Source organism: Pyxicephalus adspersus, chromosome 6, assembly GCF_032062135.1.
Source record: "Pyxicephalus adspersus chromosome 6, UCB_Pads_2.0, whole genome shotgun sequence".
Lineage (NCBI taxonomy): Eukaryota > Metazoa > Chordata > Amphibia > Anura > Pyxicephalidae > Pyxicephalus > Pyxicephalus adspersus.
Genome location: NC_092863.1, coordinates 41538278 through 41562194, shown reverse-complemented (window position 1 = coordinate 41562194; position 23917 = coordinate 41538278). Strand labels below are relative to the sequence as shown.

Here is a 23917-nt window from a genome sequence, read left to right as displayed (position 1 = left end):
GTTTTAAACTTATGTATATAGTATAAAAGAAAGATTATTAAAATGTTCAGGTGTTATTAGGATATGTTTAGAATGTTGAAACAAGTGTCTGTTATTTTATCTTGCAAATCATAAAATAAAAATACTATTATTAAAAATGTTAAGGCTCGCCAAACAGGAGGTAAAACTGCTTTACAGTTGTTTAAATGATACAAATGTATAATCCTACAAACCCATACCCTAGATACTTGCTGTCATTAGGGATGCACATAATCAGAAAGATTAAAACTAATAATAATAATACAAATTTGCTGTATATTAAACAAACTATAGATAATGAAAACTGATCTATAATGCAAATGGAGTTGGTACATTGGGAAGATCTGATTAGGAAACAGAAAACAAATAAAACAGGGTTTTCTGCAGGTTTTGCACTTTTAAAATTCTCAGAGATGAAGGTCCCAGCCCTTCAGGAGTGTAAGAGTAAGCATCAGAGATAAGTGAGTTGGAGTTTACCAACTACCCCACTCACTTTTCTAGACATAGAATTAGAAATTCAATACTGCAAGGATGGGAAGGTGAAACCACAGATGTTGATGGGGTTTTAGAAGCGTAAGAGGTAGTAAATCTAATTCATTGTGCTAGAATATTTGGATCCCATCTTTCGCTGTTGGCTTATCTTTTATTTATTTGTGGGGAACACAATCAGTGGAGTATACCCACCTAATGATGAATGGGGAAACCTTATTTACCAAAGAGGACAGAGGCATTGAAAGAAGATATCATGCATTAAATACCTAGAAATATAGGAAACTGTCTACAGCTATGAGTTAATCATTTGTTTTTGATTAGTTGACCCTTTGTGGTAAACAATAACACATTGGGCCTGATTTATCAAAGCTTTCCAAGACTGTCGTGGGTGAAACCAAGTGATTCAGCAAACCGTAATGTATCTGGTTTAGGATTTAAAACATTTGCTAAATAATAATAAATCAATTCCAGGTTTGCTGTATTATCCAGGTTGACCCACGATAATCTATCTCAACTATAAGATAGATTATAGTGTAAATGGTATATAGTGCAGCAGCTTACACATCTGCCCACAAAGAAAAACGTCCTGGAGATCTGAAAAACCACAGATTCTTCCACCACAACTGGTGGTGCTTATGCCTGCCTGCTTTCTAGTACATATTTGATGTGTACCCCCATCCAAAAAACATCGCCATATTGGCCCCATTTTTGGGGGGACTTTCTTATACTTACAACACCAGTTAAATCAAGCCGCACAAAGATCATATATTATACCTGCATGTGTAAAATTCGTTGATGTGCCCCTACCCCTGAAGAAGCCAAAAACAGGCGAAACGAGTCCGGTAAAACGGTTAATATGAATTGATAATCTGTCCTGCAAGCTATATATGTGCGCATAATGTTAGATGATGTATGTATAGCGCTCTCTAGAGCCTGAACTCCACCATACGGGATCACAATTCTTATGGTGCTTCACCAGAATTGATATGTGATGTATTGTTATTTATGAGAAGTATCACTGAATACAATACTCTTTTGTTTGCCAAAAGAGTGGCCCTACTCCGGAAACCTTCTAGCCTTGATTTGCAGAGTAGGTGGGTGGCAATGGGAGAACATTTTGCCCCCTAAGTTTGACTCTTTATTACAGTAAGTTACCTGACAAAAGGTATAACTTAAACTTTCTTTTAAAAGGCTAATATTTGGTTCTGTGGCTAGATACAATAAAACCATCAATTTTTAGTAAACAAAATTAGAAGTAGAGGCTCTGCATACAATATTTGCAATAAAAACGTATGGGTTTATTTTTTATAGCTGAATATATTTCTGTTTGACTAAGCAAAATTTGTAGACCATTTTTGTACCTAGCAAAATGTAAGAAGCTTTAAACAAAGAAAATAAGAAAGCGCAAAAAACATTTAGATTGTAAATTAAATTAAATAGTAAAATTAATTGAATTTAGCTTAACTTTTTTTGCCTATTTAGAGTACAGTATATAAGAAAGAGACAATTCAGGTGAATGTTTTCATGAAAAAAAAAAATATTTGTGAAATTTTCCTGCAAAAAAGGTAACTGTATTTATATTTGGCTAGGCAACTTTTTGGGCTAGAGAATTAGAGGGTGAAGCAGTGCAATCAGATGATTATATTTGGATGTATGAAGATTGTTTAGGTCACAATTAAGGAAGAAAAGACAGGCAGACGTTTGTTTTAAATGTATTATTATTAAAAATATAAAGTGCAATGATTGACCACAACGTTTTTGGGGCTAAAATATACGAATAAATGACAACATGCAGGCAGGTACATGCAATTAACATGATCATTTCTACAATATTTTTGCTGGGGCTGCAGGAGAAAGAGGAGGAGGAGGAGCCGCGGCTTCAGGAGAAGTAACATTTTACAGAGATTAGTAACATGTACTAATCCAATAAAGTTGATGTTTGTTGTTGAACCATCTCAACCGGCCTATGTATGTCTGAATGTCATAATGTCTTTCTTGTGGTTCTTAACCTCCTGGGTGGGTCATTTCTTTCCGGTTTTATATGTCTAAAAGCGGTACATTGTTTATCATGAAAATGTATTTTACATTACAATATAATAGTATGAGTATAATAACGTTTGAAACACAAAATCATGTCAAAATAATAAATTAATTTAAAAAAAAGGTTTTTTAAATTTTTTTTATTTAAAAATCATTTTTTTCAAATTTAAAAAAATAAATAAATATTATACTCATACTAATATATTTTACTGTAAAAAAATGTTCATGAAAAACAAAGTACTGCTTTTATACATATAAATCCAATGTACAATGTAAATAACGTTATTTTGTATTGAATTTGTATGCAATACAAATAGATTTGAAATTCCAGCCATGCCCCGCACACACCAACGTTTCCGAGAACTCCCCAGGGACTTATCGAATGCTGGAGGAGGCAAGAACACGAGGATCGCGAAGGAGGACGCCGGCGGTTCAGGTAAGGCTCGATTTATTATTCTTTTTTGCTGTTTTAGCTACCCCGAGTGTGACTCGGGGTTACCAACACACTAAAACTTTGGCACCAGTTCAAATTTGCAAATTTGTTGCGATCCAACAATAAAATGAAATAATGAAATCTGTAGTTTTTTTAAATTGTACAAATTGATTGTATTTACATGGTTGCAAAACATTGGAGTCATCCTGATAGTCCACCTCTTCCACCGTTTCTGGCCCAATGAGTAGCAACACTGATCTTTCATAGTCCCTGAGACGCTACACAAGGGGTATTTTTACCACTCCTTATAGCCTCTGTGCCCAGGACATTTCTGATGTGGTTTATGTCATTCCCATTCTGAAGATGACATTCACTCGCTTCTCACACTAGGGAACGGTCCGTTGTGTACTAACCACTAGTGTTGATGTTCGAATTCGGTTTGTCCCTATATTCGACCCAATTATGGCTGTTCGAATTCGGGTGTAACCGAACCAAATTTTGCTGCATTCGAGTTTTTTATTTTAAACTTGTTTTTTTTATTTTTTACAGGTTATCCGACAATGACATTATGAATCATAATGTCATTGTGGGATTCCTGGACCGTGGGAACTGTGCGGTCACAGCTAATTGAAAGCAGGTGCCTTCAATTAGCTGTACCCGCAGGCAATAGGAGGGCAATGAATGGAAATACTATGTCCATTCATATCTCTACTGCTCTGTGATTGGCTGAGAAATAGACCAATCACAGAGCAGTAGAGGTATGAATGAACATAGTATTTCCATTCAACCTCTATTGCCCTCGTATTGGCTCCAGAATCAGGGGAGCAGAGCTGTCAGCATAGTAAAGCTCAGCTGATTGCTCTGCTCCCTGAGTTGCTGAGGAAAGGGAAATCCTGATCAGGATTTCCCTTTCCTCAGGGAGCAGAGCAATCAGCTGTTGGTCTATGGGCTGTGGTATGCCTTGAGGTGGTGGTAGTGGTGCAATTATTTTTTTTTTTCTGGGGAGGCTCCATCGGCCTAGGAAGAAAGAAAAATAAACAGTTAAGCCAAAACCCACAAAATTTATTTATGCTAGTTTGCTAATTGAAGAGTAAAGGAAATGGTGCATTCGTACCTTAAATATAGATGTGGAAATATTTTACAAAAAAAATTTGAATGCCCCAAGGATATCCAAAAACTGTCAGAAGCAAGGCTGAGAACATCTCACAAAATATAGGGACGCAATGGCCTGTATGCATACTCTTCAGCTTAATATGGAGGACGTTTTTGTGTGGTGAGCACGGTGGTGGCCATTAATGAAATACTGGTGGCTGCTGGACAGGACAATGTTGCTCTACTTTCCCCAAGAGGGTGAGGAGCAGTCATTAACATCTGACATCAGTCCTGTCCAGGTACGTCAGCCAGGGATTTGTTTAAAGAACAGTAACCTGGATAACATGCGGGATAAGGATGTGAAAGTGCAAATCTGCCTCTCAAGTCAAGTGATTCTGTTCCTCTGCTGTCTTTTAAAGGATAAAACCACCCCAAAAACATACAGATATCATGCTTTGCCAGATGTTACCAGACTCCTGGCAACTCCATATTTATTAGGTAGAGGCACCTTCCAGACAGTGTTGGGATTGGTGTGGGGCCTGAGCCAGCCTACAGTATCCAGGGTGTTTATGCAGGTCATAGATGCCATTTTGGACCTTGTCCCACTGTATATTCATTTCCATCGCATAGCTCGGGAGTGGAGAAATGTAAAGGTGGATTTTTTCAGGCAATCGGGATTTACTAATATTTTGTGGTCCGTGGGTGGTGGGTTTTGCACCCATGTGGCAATTTTGGCCCCTAAACAACAGGAAATCTCATTTCACAACTGGAAGCAATACCATTTGCGGAATGTGCAAGTAATCAGTGATGCCAAAAGGAGAATCATGAGTGCATGCACAGGTTTCCCAGGAACATGCCATGATGCCAACATCCTGCATCACACAGCCCTCTTCCACAAGTTAAACTCTGAAGAAATGACTGAGGGCTGGTTAGTAGGTAATGAATAATATACTTACTGTACTATAACAGTAGCAGACGTTAGCTCCTATAGACATCTAACTAGCTGATGGAGGGCCCTCTTAATATGTTGCTAAGTAGTTGCAGTCATACACCTCAAACTCCCTTTGCATAGGTCCTCTGCAACATATTGGCCCAATCAATAACATTAGGAGGAAATCAGTGACTGTTTGCTGCCTGCAAAGCTACTACCTAACTGTACAGTGTTTCACAATATTCTGACCATGGGGGAACCCTTGAAATAAATTTCAGGTGTTCAGCAAACCCCTGCTATAATTACTATGTCCGCAGCTCACAGTACATTAGTGTGGTGGTCAGTAGGAAGAATGCCTCAACAACCAAAAAGCCGAAAACTGACCCTGAGGGCACAAACCTTAGCACCTCTAGGGTTCCCCTGAACCTTAATTGTATATGCATGATTATGGTAGGAAGGATAAAGAAAGAGAACACTTTGAAGAATAACTACAACTTTAAATTTATTTTATGTTTTTCAGCTGTCAAAAGATAAGGGCAGCTTTCATGACTGATGACACCTGTGCATCACCCCCAGTTAAAAGCTGAGCATAACTTCAACAAAACTGTAATGCGACTGGGCACACAAACCACAACCAACTCCATATATCCTTCAATCAGGCTTTATTCAGTGTCATAAAGCACAGCAAGGGTTAAGTCCAAACAAGCAAAGTACAAGAGGGTAAGGCAAAGACAGGTCAAGAACAATCCGAGGTCAGGGCTGGCAGCAGGCAGAATGGTCAGTAACAATCCGAGGTCAGGGCAGGCAGAGTTCAAGCAGAGTCAACTTCAGACCAGGTCACTATGGAGATGACAAAAGCAGGTAAACTTAACCAACACAATGACGCACCCAAGCACACTGAGTTCACAGAGGCTTATAGCAGGCAATGGTGTACAGGACAGGCTCTCCTTAAATAGCCAGAGTGACCAATGGCCTTGGGCCACCTGGCGCCGTTTGATAGGAGACTAACTGAATCCCCTGCGGCCGATTGTCCGCAGGGAATTCAAACTAACTATATCCCGCCCCGGGGCGAGGCAGCCGAGTGCCACGCCCTCAGGGGGTACAAGAGGGACGCATTGTAGCACACGCACCTCTTCCCACAGCACCCCTAGGATGTGCACTACTTTGCACATGCAAAGGAGTGCTGAGAGCAGGATTTTCAGTAACCACATCTGAAGGGATGCAAGGGATGCTGCTTGGCTGAACAGTAGTTTGGCCAGGACAGATCCCTCCGCCTGCAGAGAGAGACAAGCTGCGAGCAGAGCAGTAGTCTCGGCCATGCTGCCTGCTACAGCGGTGTCTCCCTCTGTGGCTGGGAACCCCAGGGACACCGCGGGCTCGCAGGATGGGTAAGTTCCTTACAAAAAAACTGCTGAAAAGCTGGGGGGTAACAAAGAACACCACTGGGCTGCTAAACGCACAACGTTTCTGTGCTTAGTGCGCTCTGGTGGTGAACTCCTTTACGCACCCAGGAAGAGTGCCCGAGTCATCATGGCAAGCTGCATCCTGCACAACCTGTACGTTCACCATGATGTTACCTGGGATATTCCAGAGGTAACTGAGCCAGAGTTGCACCAACCTTCTGCCCCCAGCTCACGATCAACGACAGAGGGACGTTGAGTCAGGAATGAACAGATTGAAAATGTCTCTGTGCATGAGAATTTACATAATGAAATGTGTACATAAAATATATGAATTACATATTTTGGCACATCATCTTTGGGTTAGAGTCAGAGCAAGCAATCTTTAGCCCTTTGTGAAATGAAATAACAGACATCTTTGGGTAAGAGCTGTGCTTTTATGTGACACTTTAAAAAATACATTCCCAAAATGAGGTAGAGTGCATATTAGTGCAGATTTTGTCAAGCATTGCTTATGCAGCCTGAAAAGCATAATAAATACAGTACAGCAACATATAGCTGCCAGCAAAAAAACGTGATTTAACATGCTGCTTAACAATCCATGCTTCTAATAATTTGAATCTATTTTTAAAAAGAACGATAACATCCCCTTGCCCCAGCTTCTGGCAAGTCTCTGGAATGTCACATCACAGACTACTGTACATTCATGGATAATATTACTTCTGGTTAAAGAAGGAATCCACCTTTTTGTGCTTCCACTACCAAGCTGATGTGAGGAAGAGAATATATAATGGGCCAAGATCTAAAATGGCATTCAATCCTGAATAAACATTCTGGAATGCTGTCAAAGCAATAAAATATGTTTTGCATAAAGTATATTTGTCTCTAGTAATTTTGTATACTGGGTACTATTTGGATTATGTAAATGTATTAATATTGCATACAATCTGGTATTTTCTGACCAAAATTAAGTGGAGCAAAACATAACATCTGGCTATTTCTAAGAGTCCTTGACCTTACTTGTAAGGACCTCTATAAGTGTGATTAGGCACACAATAAGGACATAGGGCTAAGATCAGCCAGCACAAAACACTACAAGGCACAGTACAATAAGAAAAAACCTATAACACTATTACAAACGAACAGAGGAGTGAAGGAAAACCACAGCTTATTGAGGAAATATCTGAGACAAACAAAAATAAAACATGAAAAATGATTCATAAATGGAATACATACATACATAATACATTCAAATACCAATATATGACAATAACACTACTAGAATTGGACATGAAGGCAATAAGGGGGTTAAGTACCAGTTTTGAGTGGAACCTATGCATAAATTTGTTCAAATTCTTGGATAACATTAACAAAATCAAAGATAAATCAAAAATAAAATGACAACACATTTATTAGGAATGATTACAAATGCTTTGTAAGAAACAGGTTGAAGAGATGCTAACCAATAGAGACTGATATTTTAAAAAAGGCACAGAAACATTGCAGCAACAGATGAAGCTAACACTAATAAAGGGTAAAAAATGATTAATATCCCCCACAAACCAATCCAGTTAAAATAGCAAAAATAAAAATGCATATGTATGTACATACTTTTAAATCTTTTTTAGATAAGCACACAACTGAAATCACAATATGTTCGTTGATACATGTATTCTAACATAAAAAAGCAAAACTAGATTGAAAATCAGAGCAGATCCAAATTGCCTTGGAACATTTTTTTGACCATTTATACTATTGTGTGATGAGATTATAAAGTACAAATTATTATATATATAGCTTGATATTAAATAGTATGTGATGTGATGTAACATGAGTATCTGTAAAATACATTCACAAGTGAATGAATTATCAATGCATACATTCATAAATGCAATAAACCATGTTTCACAGTTTAAAAAAGTTACTAATTTAAACAATGTTTTTCAAACAGAAAAACAAACTTTTAAAATGGTTCACATATTTTTCTACTGCTGGAACTTCAACTCTGGTTAAAATATCCAAATATCTCTTAACCCCTTTCAGAAACCATTTAATACTGCAAACTTCATCCTAAATCACCTTTCCAGAATTTCACCAACCCTTTATCCTCCCTGGCAGTAATCCTGAGTGTGGCTCGGGGGTTAAATTTCATTACAAAAAGGTCCCCATGAGCCTGCAGCGTCCTCCAGTGATGCCAGCCCAGCATCTGTGTCCCCTTGACGATGCCTGGCCGACATCCGCGTCCCCTTGGTGATGCTCGGCATCTGCTTCCTCTGGCCTCGCATTCCCGGCGTGTGAACTTTGGAGATGCGAGGCCAGGGGATGCAGATGATGGGCGAGAATGGGACCTGTGTGCATGCGGCTGGGGTAGGCTGGGGGGCGGGACTGGCAGGAAATTTAAAATAGGAAATATTTTTAAATGTCAAATGTACCGCTTTGACATTTAAAAATACTAAAATAAATATACCACCAGGGAGGTTAAACTATTATTTCACTAACCTAACTTATGTAATACCTCTAATGTAACATTAATAAACTCCTATTCTGCTGCATTGTCATTGGGTGCCACAATCCCAGTACAAAATCCATTAAAAGTATGGATGTTTTATTATTTTACAAATGTATATACTGTTTAGGAATATCATAAAGTCATGTTTTTGCCTTTAAAAAACATATTATATAGGATAGGATAGAATATATTTATAATAAAAAAACATCTTATCATGCATATCTGCATTTTTCCTTAAATGAGTAAAGAATTGTTTGTTAGGTAATGAAAGATCTGAGGAAAGAAAGCTACAGTTTTCAAAAATTTAAGCACTTAACTGGCTAGCTTAATCTAGGGCATGGTGTATAACAGCGGTCGCAAACTGGTGGTCTGCGGACCACTGGTGGTCAGTGAGAAGATTTTGGTGGTCTTGTGCTCTGACCGGTGCGCCCCCGAGTGGGGTCAAGAAAAAGTCCCCGTTGGGGAGGCACCCTGGCCAGAGCCGTGGACCATGTCCCCCGTACTGATCGAAGGCTCAGGACGGTAGGTGGGTTATGTCTCTGGGTGGGTTATGGCATCAAGACGTCACTATGGGGGAAGTTTCTTGCCCTTTGAGTGACACACGGCTCCCCGCCCATGCGCGGTCAGGATCTGGTAAATTTATTGGTCCGTGGGTCCAAAAAGGTTGGCGATCACTGGTGTACCAGTAAAATGTACCATTTTAGGGTGCATCACTGCTGCCTTTTTTTCCAAATTAAATGTTTTTTTAAGGAACCTAATGCATTTCTTACTTCCTTGTTTCTCAAGCTATAAATTATTGGATTGAGCAGTGGGGTTACCACTGCATACAGCACTGATACAATCTTGTCAAATTCAAATGTCTGCCCTTCAGGTGATCTAACATAATTCAATATAACTGACCCATAATATGTAATTACTACCACAAGATGGGACACACATGTAGAAAAGGCTTTAGTCTTTCCAGAGACAGTTGCTATATGTGAAACAGTCAATATAATCTGCACATATGATAGAATTGTAAAGAGCAAGCAACCAAAAACAATTATCCAAACAATAATGAAGAAATAGGTCTTTAAGATAGAAGTATCTGTGCAGGAACTGTTCAGTAAGGGAACCACATCACAGAAAAAATGATCAATTTTATTTGGGCCACAAAATGATAAATTACATAACCAATAAAGAGGCAAAACCGAGCCTAACATACTGCATAACCAACATCCTACAGCTAACTCACAACAAAACACAGGGTTCATGATTGTTGAATATCTTAATGGATTACAGATCGCAAGGTATCTGTCAAATGCCATGACTGCAAGAAAGTAATTTTCAATACCTCCCAGCAAGAAAAAGAAGTAACATTGGGCTATACAACCGATAGCGGTTATTCTTTGTGCTGGGAAAAGAAGGTTCTCCAAAATCTTTGGAAGTGTGACTGATATATACCAGATTTCCAGGAAAGATAAATTGCACAGGAAAAAATACATTGGTGTTTTTAACTGAGGGTGTGTCCATACCAATGCAATGATAACAACATTTCCTAATATTGTTGCTAGGTATATAATGAGAAATAAAAGAAAAGTAAATATTTTGAGTTTATGGATGACTGAAAATCCAACAAGCAAAAACTCGGTTACTCTTGATTCATTAAATAAATGCATTTCTTACACTGTAGAAAGTAGAAGGGCTTCAGAAATGTTTGACTTATTAAGCGAAAGTTGGTTGATCTTGAAAAAGTGAAAAAATGTATTCAAAAAAATGTAACAATAATAACAATTTGTGTTGGAGGAGGTAAAACTGCTGTACAGCTGCTAAGAGGAAATGATTCATTTTATGGACTTGCAGCCTTCATCACATGATAATTGCTGTCTTAGGGGAGACACACAGTAAGGCCGTAATAAGAATATATTATCAGTATTATTACAAATTTAGAAAAACATTAATCTATTTTAATTAGTCAATGTATGCAATCAAAAAAAGTTAGTTACATGGATCAAAAGCTTCCTTACCCTAGCAGCTGTAAGTGTTCTGGTGCATGAGGATTGTCACACAATTAGTGATATCAGCAATTAAACCAACTTTTTTGTTCCATTGACAATGTGTTTAAGGCAGTGAAATCAGACAGCTGTCACCAGAACAGAAGTTCCCATTTTAAAACCCCACCCATCTCCTTTTCCTGTTTGGCAACTATTGAATTATGGATTTCTCAGAACTTTTAATTACTTTCTCTCCAGTTGACAGTGGTAACCAGGAAAAATAGAAATGTGAATTCTAAGTGATACACCAAGTGTCAGAATGGAGTCCCAAAGTCAATGAATGGCTGGACTATCCAAACAAATATGTAACATTGTTCCTTTATGGGTTTGACACCACCAACATTTGTCAGATGTGGATAATGAGAACCTATGAATATTGACAGGACAGCAATACCATTGAGAGCAGATTTTAAAGTTTTTCTCTTGTGCTTTGAACAAACACCTTGTGTGTTAGAAAAAAGGTTTTCTCCAGTCAGTGTCTGGAGGCATATTGCCTATTTCCCCTTCCCAGTAGAGCACATATACCAGAGAGCTAACATGAGACTTTTCCAGAAGCATGGAATATAGTGCAAAAATAACATGTGTTGGATGTGTTTGATAGTGGGGTAGTTTGCCTCCCAAATAGGATCTTACTTAGGTGGAAATTGTCAGTGGAATTCCAGGACAGCAAGCTGGACTGCTAGAGGGAAGGCAGGGTTATCATCCCAAATTGGAGATCCAACTCTTTAGATGACTATTAGAAAACCAATCAATCGTTCTGACTAATACTGGAGCATAATAATACAAAGCTGGAACTGGAAGGCTGGAACCCCCTTGAGACATATTGCTAGTTAAAGTGGAGTATGCTATGCATTGAAACTTGTGGTTCCAAAAAAAATGACTGAAAAGACATTGGAGTGAACAGTGGAAATTTGGAGGCAAAGCAGTTCGGATAGCCCGAAAAAAGTAAAGAAGCTTGGGAAGTATGTCCATTTTCAACGCATTGATTATAGCGGGCCAAGGAATAGGTAAATGTTTTTAGCTAAGTAGAGTTTGTTTAATATTCCGGAGCATAGGTGGATAATTAGGGACAAATTATTTTGCAGGATGGAATGGTAGTAACATTCCCAGATAAAAAACTGCAAAATATAGGACTGGACATCCTAGGCCAGTTTAGTAAAATGCAAGGAGGAAAGGGAAATATTAAGAAGTTATGACTTTCTCAGGTTAACTTTGAAATTGCTGCAGGTCCTAAACTTTTCAAGGGGATAGTAGTAAGTGGGGAGGTTGTGTAAAAAAGGAGGTCATCTGCAATTAGGGAGAGTTTGTGTTGGCGACCTTTGATAGAGAAACCCTTGATATCAGAAATGTTGCGAATTCCATGACAATTGCATATAATATTGGGGGGGAGAAGAGTCACCCCTGGCAGGTACCATTAAAACTTGCAGAGGGGCTGATAATGCTTCGTTACCTTGCACACAACAGAAGAGTTGGAGTAAATAACTGAGATACTATTTAATGTCACATTCATCTATAGCAAGCTCCCATTCCATCCCAGCACATGGTTGCCGCAGGACTTCTGCGCACAAAGAAGTCAGACAGACCAGGGTCAGTAGCCAAGTGACCCACAGATAAAGCAGGGCGAAATTGGTTTAGTAAAGGTAAGTCCATGAAAAGTGCCAGAGGTCATACACAGGTTATCAGGCAACCAAACTTGTTATCCGAGAGTAAAGACAAAGCAAAGGTCAGTCGAGACAGCATACAATCTTAGATTGAGAAAACAGGCAAAGTCAGCAAAAGTAAATCAAACAGATAAACAAACCAGCAGCAGGAGGCCAGGAAATCCTAATACCACAACAGACAACTGGTGACTGTGAGCAGAGTGGCTATAAAGTCATAGCAGCCAATGGCAGGGCAGGATTGCAGCCAAAATTTCCTTTAGCTGTGCACAGTCTCAGTGAATGTGCTGGGGATGCTGAGAATGCTGAGAATTATACATCTAACAGAAAGCAGGAGATTATGCGATTTGCTGAGTGGAGGGCAGACAACTAACTCCTTGATCTCCCAACACAGATGTTGGATACATTTTATACATCCCTTTTTATTCCTATCCTTGACCCTTTAGCCCTCTTCCCTACTTTTGGAAACCAAGTTTGAAGTTGCAACTGCAGTCTCCTGCCTCTCTTTATTCTTTTCTAGTTACGTGCCACACATCATTAATCATGCTCAAATGTTAGCTCAATAAAGCATGTGGAAAACCTTTAGTAAGCGAAATGGCATGCATGGTAAAACTGGTATCATGTGTTGAAAAGCCATTAATTATGTGTTGTCTTGGTGCTCATCCTTTTTTTTCTTTGTATTTATTAACCCCCCCAGTGGTAACCCTGAGCGTGACTAGGGTAGGGTAGGGTAGAAAAAAGAAGGTGGAAGCAGTAACCCCAAGTCACACTCGGGGTAGCTAATTCTTTGGAAAGCAATAGTAAATCGCGACCTACTTGATCTGCTGGCGTCGTTGGTTGTCCTTTGCATCTTCATCCTTCCTCTGGCCGATGTTCTCTGCACCCAATAAGTCACCTCCCGGTGACGCCGGTGTGTACGAACGTTCTGTCCAGGGCATGGCTGGAAATTCAAATCAATTTGTATTGCATTCAAATACAAAAAAACTGTATTGAATGCCATATAGTGGATTTTTATGTGTAAAATCAGTACATTGTCTTTCACGAACATTTATTTTACAGTATAATATAATAGTATGAGTATATTATTATTATAATTTTTTTAATTTAAAAATTAAAAAAAATATATATATATTTAAATGTATTTAATTTATTATTTTGACAGATTTTGTGTTTTAAACTTTATTATACTCATACTATTATATTATACTGTAAAATAAATTTTTATGAAAAATGTACCGCTTTTAGATATATAAAACCTGACAGAAATGAACAGCCCAGGAAGGTAAAATATTAACATTGCTATGTCTTAACCTATGTATATTAAAAATGTAAAAAACTAAACAAACCAAAGAAGTAAGATTAAAAAGTCTATGGAATATCTGGTATTCCCAGAGCTTTTTTTTCAGACAAAAATGTTTGTATATTTTTTTTTTGATTTCCAGTAATAGTGCCCAAATATTGAAAAATAAGTTAATTAGGATGAGTAGACTTATAACAAGAGAGACATTTGCATAAATTAACAACAAGATAGCACTTTATTTCATATTTTCTAGTTAGAGAATACAGAGTTGAATTTAGTTCTCAGCAATATTTTTCTTAAAATCATCTTTTCAACAGATGCTTTCACCTCCTTATTTCTTAAGCTGTACAAAATAGGGTTCAACATTGGTATGACAATTGTGTAGAACACAGAAATTTCTTTGTCCATGTCCGAGGAATCATCTGATGGTTTAAAGTATGCAAAAATTAATGTTCCGTAAAACAATAGCACAACAGCAAGGTGAGAAGCACAGGTAGAGAATGCTTTCTTTTTTCCTTCTGTGGACCGTATATTTAATATAGCAACAACTATGCACATATATGATATAACAATAAGAATAATACAAATAAGTCCTAATACAAGATCTGTAGCAATGAGAACTTGTTTATTTAAGGTTGTATCTGTGCAGGACAGCGCTAGAACCTGTGGAACTTCACAGAAAAAATGATTGATTTCTTTGGGACCACAAAAGGACAACCACAAAGTGCTTGATGAATGAAAAGTGGAACTTGAAAATCCAAATGCCCAGACAAATAATGACATACAAATGCAAGCCTTTTTGCTCATAATACTTTTATACCTCAATGGATTGCATATAGCAAGATAGCGATCAAAGGACATAAATGTTAGCAACAGAAATTCAGTATCCATGCCAACAGTAAAAACAAACATCTGTATTATACAACCATTAAATGATATTGTTTTTTTCTGGGAAATTAAATTGAACAACATTTTGGGAACTGCAGTTGTGGTGCATAGTACATCTAAGAAGGATAAATTGCCAAGGAAGAAATACATTGGTGTGTTGAGGGCAGAATCAAAGTTTGTAATATAGAGAATAAGAACATTACCACCTATAGTTATTACGTACATTACAAGAATGACTAAAAAAAGGAGGATCTGAAATTCAGGAGGATTGGACAGCCCAACAAGAATAAATTCTGAAACGCTTGATCCATTGTTCATCTTAGGTTTCTTATTCTAAAACAAAATCAATAAAAATGCTACATGAGTATTGCTGCCATATCATATTAATAATACAAAATTGTAAAGTTATACGATTTGAGAAAAGTAAAACAACATGTACAAGGTGATAAAAAAGAATCTTGTAATTTATTGGATGTTTATACACAAGTAAACAATATTGCATGCCCCACTTTAGTAAACCCGGTGTGTCCATACAACTTCAGCACTACTTTGGTTTATCTGTTTGTTTATCTGTATCTCTAGATCAGTGGTCCTCAACCTTTTGCAGGTTGTGGACCACTAAATACATGGAGTCCGGACCAAGCATGCACGGGAAGCCGTGAGACTTCCCCCCAGAGTGACATCATGCTGCCAGAACCCATCGCAGGCTCAGAGACTCATCCGGCCTACCTCCCTGAGCCTGCAATGTCTCCGAAGGACAAGGTCCGTGGCTCTGGCTGGTGTGCCTCCTGACCTTTTCCTGACCCCGCTGGTGGGTGCACCGGCCAAAGCCATGGCCTACCTGTCAGAGGAGTGGGCCCCGGACAGATGGTTGGGGAGTTGGGGACCTCTGCTTTAGATTAACTACTTCTAGGCACATACAAAAGTCCAACATATAAATACTTATGATGTTATGATAATGTTTTCGGTGTTATTAGGACATTTGTTCTTATAACAGCCTGCAATAATGTCTTGCAGAAACTGATTTTCTTTTAACAGCCCAGTGCACATACCCCTATTCTCCCTGCATGAATGAATGGTTCCTTGTGAGCCTCTTTATAGTCCCACAAATCACTACTTTTATTTTAATACCTCAGTTCATGTCCAAGTGGCATTTCAATTGGCAGCAATTCCATGGCCTCAGTACAACCTCAAAACTGTTATAAGATAGTAACACTTTATCTAAGCCTTTTACAGTGGGTCACATCGCCCCCCCCCCCCTTTTGTTCCTAAGAACCCCTCAGTAAGACTGACAGCCAGTGCTAAAAATAACTGTAAAGCATATAATGTATACAATGTAAAGCATATAAAGTATATAATTGTTGTTCTACACTAGTCAAAGTAGAAAAGGGAAATATGCCATGCCAAATTCAGAGGATCTTTTGTATCATGTAACTCAATTTTCCCTTGAAAAGGGATTAAAGGGCCCGGATAGGGCCAGGAGTATTTGTATTGCTGCAGCTTTGTAGTGTATTTGTGTAATTTTATTTGGAATCCAGGCCCCTTGCCACATACAATATGACTGTAATTATTATAAACGCTGCTGGGGGGAGTGACACTCAAGTAAATGAGATAATGTATCTGTTACGAAATCTGTTCGGCGACTCCGTGCTGTCCACCATCGCAGTAATAAACACTGTTTGTTCTGTCCAGCAATGTAATTTGCATCAGCCAGGAGAACTAAGATAGCAGCAGTCACTGCTTCCCTTTAGTTGTGCAACCTGAGGTTTTTTGGCATCCCCAGCATCCATTGTTAGGCTGCACACAGCTGAAGGGGATTCTAGAGGCTGATCAGCTACTGACTTAGTCCTGCATTAGCTGTTTAAACTTTAAAGCCTCTCTGCTCAGTCACCTCAGTCAATCTGTGCTGAAGTGTGTTTTCATCTGAATTACTGTTGCTGACCTTGCCTGTTCCTGACCTACCGTTTGTATGCTGCCTGGACTGACCTTTTTCCTGTGACCCAGTCACTGCTTGTGTTTTGTCCTTGTGTACTTCGTTTGGTGGATGGATATTCTGTGTATGACCTCTGCTCTGTATTCTGGACTTGTCTCTGTTGGAATCTTGGCACTGCTTTATCTGTGGGCTCCTCACTTGCTGCCAGCCCATTCCCTTGCCAGGCACAATCCCTTGCACAGTAACCGAGTGGGGGCAACCGAGTGCTGAGAGACACAACCAGTCTCCCAAGGCTGAGCAGGGGCTTGAAATAGGTGAAGACTGCGGTGTTAGATTGGGGGACTAGTGTCTGGCGGGGTTCGTGATGACCAGGGCCTTACAGTATCATGATGCATTATCATGTATCTTTATACAAGATCAATCGTCATCATCCAATGACTGACAATCTTAATCCTTTACACTCCCATTGTTAAATGACAATTTTTTTGTGCAATAGAAATAAATTAGGGAATTCCATGTGATGCATTGACAAAAATGGTGCTTTTATTGCATTGCCAGTGGCAGTGCCCATTAAGGGTCTTGTAGAAATTTAGGGCAACTCCACATTTGTAATAATAACAGTAATAACAAATACCTCCATGTACAGCTTCACTGCATCCTCCAATTATTGAAATTGATTTTAATGAATTTCCATTAAGTTGCCATAAACATATTTCCTGTAATACTGATTTTTTATTTTAAATTTTTGCTTTAGTACATGTTCAGTGGCAGACTCTCCGTGCAAGGCCTCAACAGGCAAGTATTAGATTCCTTTATTTATACTGCATACATATCAATACAATCTATGTAATAAAATCATTATCAATGTAATGTAATAGTGTACTGTGGAAAAAAGTAAACACACCATTGGCCCCTTTAAGCTGTTATCGCCTGGATCTGACATTTTTGACTAATCCTTGATTCAATTCTTTTAGTTACAATATGTTTGTAGGTTCTTCCATGAACTACCCATTTTCCATGTTCTACAACATTTTATTGGGATTTAAATCAGGGCTCCAATTAGGCTACTCCATAACCCTTCATTTCTGCTTTCTGATTCATTACTTGGTGAATTTGCCATTGATAATGTTTTAGTTAAAAGATCAATGTCTGCTTCAACTGTAATTTTTGAACAGATGGTCTTACATTCCTATTTAATACAAATGTTTTAACACATATTTTGTCCTTTCACTCCTCTTAGTTTAAATTAGTGCAATCTATGTCTAATTGTACAAGCATGCACATTGACAACTGTTACAAAAGTTACCTACTGATCCCACAATATATAGTAGAAACCCGGTTATCTGGAACTCAGATAACCCGCAAAACTCAAATACCAGGCACCCGACAGCTCCGCTTTCTTGATTGCTTCTGCAGCCCCAGCGGAGCTGTGGCATGTGTTCTGCATTCAAGAACACATACTACAGCTTTGCTAGGGCTGCGGGAGCAATCAGGTGAGTGGAGGTGTCAGGAGAGCAGATCTCCGCTGATTGCTCCGCCCCATGCTTCAGCTAGTGCTGAATGGCTTTTCTCAGCCATTCAGCACTAGAGGTGAATGGGGACAAGTCTCCCCTTTCAAGTGTAGTGCTGAATAGCTGAGAAACCTCAGAGTATCCTCAGTTAACCGGAAACTACACTTATCCAGAATCTGCCATACCTTGTGGGTGCCAGATAATCAAGGTTCTACTGTAATATAAGGTTTTTTTTTAGTCTAAATATATTAGCTTTCATTTAAAATATGACATTTCAAAGGTAATTTACTTAAATTGAAAGATTGAGTTCATATAATTTGGCAAACTTTTAGAATGCCTTGCTATGCTCATTCGCAACCTTCTTTCGGAGCTTTAAAAAGCTCTTTTAATCTTGACATGACGAAATGTTAGAGAGGTTCCTCCAACACATGCCCAAAAGTTCTAAGCATTGGAACCTAATCCTGAACACCTAGTTCTAATTTCATGGATTTGAAATTGTGATAATTGTAGCATTATTTTAGAATATAAGAATGAATACAGCATGTGAATTGTATATGTCATCTGTTCAATTATCTTCAGACACTGTTCAAATAACAATGTAATGTGTTAAAAAGTCATTGTTTTCTGTACTTGATCAGCTACCTATCCCTAAACATTCTCCTTTGTTTTGCTCATAAAATAAATACTGCATCCACATGTTAAAAACCAAAAAATATGTTGAGTTTTACAGTTTGCAAAAGGTTGGATGTTACACAATTTCCTGTAGGAAAAATTGCAGGAGTATCCTGTCTTAAGTATTGACACACAATACTTTTTGTGCAAGGGAATGGACCAAACTTTGTAGCAAATCCTATTTTCTTGTTTTTATACTAATTTCTAATTTTCCCTCTTTAAAAAAAAATAGTGCTTTTGTAGTATATTAGTCAGCCTCTTTTACTGTTGTGAACACCCTCATTTATTCTTCTTTCATCCCATTGTCCTTTCCTTTGAATTTCTTTTATATTTCTTTAACTGACTTTATCTTAGACTTAAATGGACTTTCTCTTATATTTACCATCCACAGAACAAGTCTTCCTAATTAGATATTGTTCACATGGTAATCTTTGCATTCAGTGTTTGGGAAGGATATTTGAGAAAGCTACTTCCACTCACAATATTTACAGATTGTAATGTCAAAGAGTAGTTACTTAGATCAAGCATAATCAAGAATTTTAAATTCAAATTGTTCCAGCTAATGATTGCTATAGATTTCTTTAAAAAACCTTGTGACCCCATCCAGAGAATAAAGATAATAATATTGTACATGTGTCATGACATAACATGGTCCAGGTATACAGGCAAGTACTTCAAGGAAAAAGTCTTGTTCTGATTTCCAGGTACAAGTTAAATATATAATGGGGAGCAAATAGTGCCCTCGGTAGAATTGATTTTTAATGAAGCCCAACAATGCAAAAATAAACTGATTATGGCATGGAAATGGGGACAATGGCAAATTATAAGCACTTTTGAACAATAAAACTCTCAGAAAAGCTTTATTCTGGGTCCTAACACTGGATCTATGAGCTTAGGAAGGAAAGAAATTTAAATCTGAATAAAAGTGAGTAGTGGGGACTTCATACATAACTGGTAATCAGTTTCAGTTTGTTAATTTTAATGTACTTTGGTTAATCAGTTATGCAGTTTTATCATAAACTAGATTATTGTATGTATTATTTGCCTATTTTAAAATGTTTAACTAGACATTAAAAAAGGTATTTTGTATAAAGTAAAATGGACAATCATAAAAAGTATATCCACCCTAGTGTGGCAGTGTTAGAAGTTGGAATCAAATTGTTGTAACTGCATAAATCATATGTTTTTAAACCCTTATTTATATTAAATATTAGAAGAACACACATCAAATCATTTTAAGCCATTACTCACGTTAGTTGTGCAACGGGAAGCATTAATTCTAATGCAACACGGCAACATAATTTGTTTATTTCTTATATATACATGATAGGGTTTGAGGGCCTCATCTGCTGGGAATATTATCATGTGTTCACAGCAGCCTAATTGTTTAATATCTTTTATTAAAATCATAAAATAAATTGTATCTGAGAATTCATGGTTCCTAGGAGACCTGCAGCACATGGTTTGGGCTAACAATGGAAGGGGGTACCGGCTAAAATATGATAAATTATTTTGTTTTATTTATTTATTTATTTATTTTTGTTTTAACAATATTACCTACCGTATATCATAACCTTATATTACCTTTATATTACCCACATAACCATGTATTACCTATATTGTAACATAGTTGATAGTCATTTTAGAAGTTTATAGTATCAAAAAATTCCAGAATAATATACAGTTTAACATTATTCGAAATTTTAGTTCAACTAAAATGCCTTTACCATACTAAAACCATAAGTAGACCAAGCCATTGTCATATATGTAGGTGTCCTAAGACGTATGTATCTATGTGGTTTTGCTCAGCATCATTTATTTACTTTTACAGCATGTGGAAAATTGTGTTGCTTCTTCAAAAAGACAAATTTTTTTACCTCCATCATACTAGTTTTCCCTTGTCTTCACTGTACAAGAATCAGAGAGAACAAATAATGTATACATATTAGGTGCCTAGATTCGCAGTCTAAAAAAAAGTTTACTTATATTTTATATGACCCCCAACCTTAAATACCACTATAGCAAACCACATATTTAAGTGGAAAGGGGCCAGTGGACTCTTAAGCTAACTTTCTCCTAAAATACAAAAGAATCCCACCTGTCAGTTAAAATAGTACATGTCTCAGATATTTACAAATAATAACTTCTGAAATCAATGAAGCAAAAATAATTATAATCCACATTTAATGATAACACATACATACATAGAATGTGCCTTAAGTTATTGTTTTTATTGTTCCGTGATATAGAGTTGTGTAAGAACATTTTGTATTTTTTATTGAATGTTCAGGTCTACATTTGCAAGTTAATACAGTGCATTTCTCAGATGTACAAACCAGTGAACCATAAATTATTATAATCCATATTAATGATGACACAAACACAGTTCTAACATGTAGCTAAAGCTATTACGATGTTAAGAATACAGTGGTATAGTGTTATGAAAGAATACCACATATTTTATCTCTAAATGTGCATATCTACTTTTGCATTTCACTGGTCAATAATTATTTTAAAAAAAAATAAAAAAGTAGCAAAACAGCAGTTAACAGCAGTTGATTATTAAGCTCTAAGTTAAGGTCCTTTTTAATAAATAATAATATTTATTTATTAAATAATAAGTAGTTCCTATCTCAGAATATTATATTAAATTTGTTTTAAATATTCATGTTTGTAGCTATGAAATACAAAAGCATATCAAAGGTAATGCAATTTAAAAAAAAATATTACTTGTCTCTTCTCTTTTAGTGTGTGTTGTTAAAGACCAACTCCATCCAAAATACAGCTGTATATTAAGACATTAAACAAAACCAGTTTTGCATTTTTTACGCGGGGAGCCCGATAGAAAGCATATTTTAATAAACTGATCTTAAGAGAATAAAATGGCTTAGGTAAAGGTAATTCAGTAACCATATAAAAAGCTTGCTAACTTGAAAGAAGTTTAGGAAACATGAGGATGACCTCATCTGTGTGCTGTTGCTTTTCTATGCTAAACGCGAGCAGATGATTAAGAAAACAGAACATTACCATCAATTGTTTTAAATCAATCATTCACAGAGACCACCACTACTTTTTTTAAATAAGTAGTATAAGAATATATGCAAGGTAGTGAAATAAATTTAAGTTGATATTAGGTTTACAGTAAGGTTCTACTTTAAACCCAAGCCACATCAGATTTCAATTATTGGATAACAAAATTCAGCTGCAAAGGGGTAATACATTGGATTGTGAGCTCGTTTGAGGGACAGTTAGTGACACGTCTATGGACTGTGTACAGCGCTGCGTAATATGATGGCGCTATATAAATACTGTGTAATAATAATAATAATAATAAATATTAATATATGTTATATGTCTATATCTTTAGTTTTCAAAAGGCAGTGATAGTTTGAAACCATCCAAATAAATTGCAAATAAAACACTTAAAATTAACGACGGAAAGACGGAAACAGTGTTGTAACACTAAAACTGGGAAAACAGACAAACATTTAAGTTCACAAGTTATTATTTTATTGAAAGCTACAGATATAAAATATCCATGACTTACATCAAAATAATAAAGCTTGTATAATGTGATTTATTTTTCTATATTATATTTAATGTATGCACAGTCTTATTACTGCTTTTATAATGGCCTGCTTAACTTCTTGGTTTCTTAAAGAATAGATAAAGGGATTCAAAAATGGGGTTACTACTGTATAAAGAAGGGATGAAAACTTATTAAAGTCCACATTGCTTGGAGACTTTGGACTGACATACATGGAAATCATAGCACCGTAAAAAATTACAACAACAGTAAGATGTGCTGTACATGTTGAGAAGGCCTTCTGTCGATCTTTAGATGGGATTCGCATTATGGTCAGCATGATCCGAATATAAGATGCAAGAGTGAGTAGGCAGGATCCCAGAAGAATTGTAGAAGCTAATGTCCAAGCTACTGTGTTCATTGTATTTGCATTTTTGCAAGATAATTCCAAGACTGGATGAAGATCGCAGAAAAAATGCTTAATTGTATTAGGTCCACAAAAATGCAACTGAGAGACTAATATAATTGCTCCAAATGTAGCGATAAATCCTGCACACCATGAGCAAAGTGCCATTAGCACACTTGTTTTAGTACTTATTATTGTTGCATAATGTAGGGGTTTACAAATGGCTACATATCTGTCATAGGCCATCACTCCCAAAAGAAAGCATTCAGTTGAACCTAGAGAACCAAAAAAATACAACTGGGCAATGCATTCTAAAAAAGACACAATATGATTTTCTGTGATGATGTTAAATAACATCCTAGGAATAATATTCGTTGTGTACAAAATTTCCAAAAATGACAAGTTACCTAAATAAAAATACATAGGTGTATGCAAATGTAGGTCAACATAAACAATGGTAACAATTACAATATTTCCAGTGACAGTGATAATATAAATAAAGAAAAATATACCAAACAAAAGTAGTTTTATGTTTTTAGTACCAGAAAATCCTAAAAGAATAAATTCAGTAACTAAAGTTTCATTTGTGTCTACCATTTTATACTAAAAAACCACAGTTTAGATGTTCTTGATGTTATTTAATTTGTGGTAAAATCTTTTTAGATCTATATATTTTTAGACAATGATACAATAGTATTCTGAAATAGCATACTTAACTGTGTGGATAAAGGTTGATGATCTAGAAATACTGGAGAAATTATACTTTTATATCATACATTGCTTATGGTGAGTTCCTGTTTCACTCTAAATGTTCCCCGGGTCAAATGAAAACACAGGTTAATGTAATCTTTTCCTGCCACTTGATATGAATACGGAAATCCATTTATGTAAAACAAGACAACAATTTAGAAACATATATACTTAAAAAAAAATCATGCATTGTTACATGAACATTGAAATGATACATGTTACTGTATCATTAATAAACAAGATGTGCCATTCCAAACAAAATGTAATAAATTGTGTTGAATTACTCTTTTCTCAGTAAAAGCATAATATGGGACAATTCATATGA

General features: G+C 36.8%; 2 protein-coding genes across 2 annotated transcripts; both read right to left on the bottom strand.

Moving 5' to 3' along the window:
• Positions 1–9625: 9625 nt before the first annotated feature.
• LOC140332724 (olfactory receptor 6N1-like) lies at positions 9626–10573 on the bottom strand. The gene has a single exon (XM_072413919.1). It carries the CDS (start codon positions 10571–10573, stop codon positions 9626–9628), a length of 948 nt encoding a protein of 315 aa, XP_072270020.1.
• An 11933-nt stretch (positions 10574–22506) lies between these two features.
• Positions 22507–23439, bottom strand: LOC140332723 (olfactory receptor 6F1-like). The gene has a single exon (XM_072413917.1). The coding sequence runs from the start codon at positions 23437–23439 to the stop codon at positions 22507–22509; it is 933 nt and encodes a 310-aa protein (XP_072270018.1).
• Positions 23440–23917: the final 478 nt, after the last annotated feature.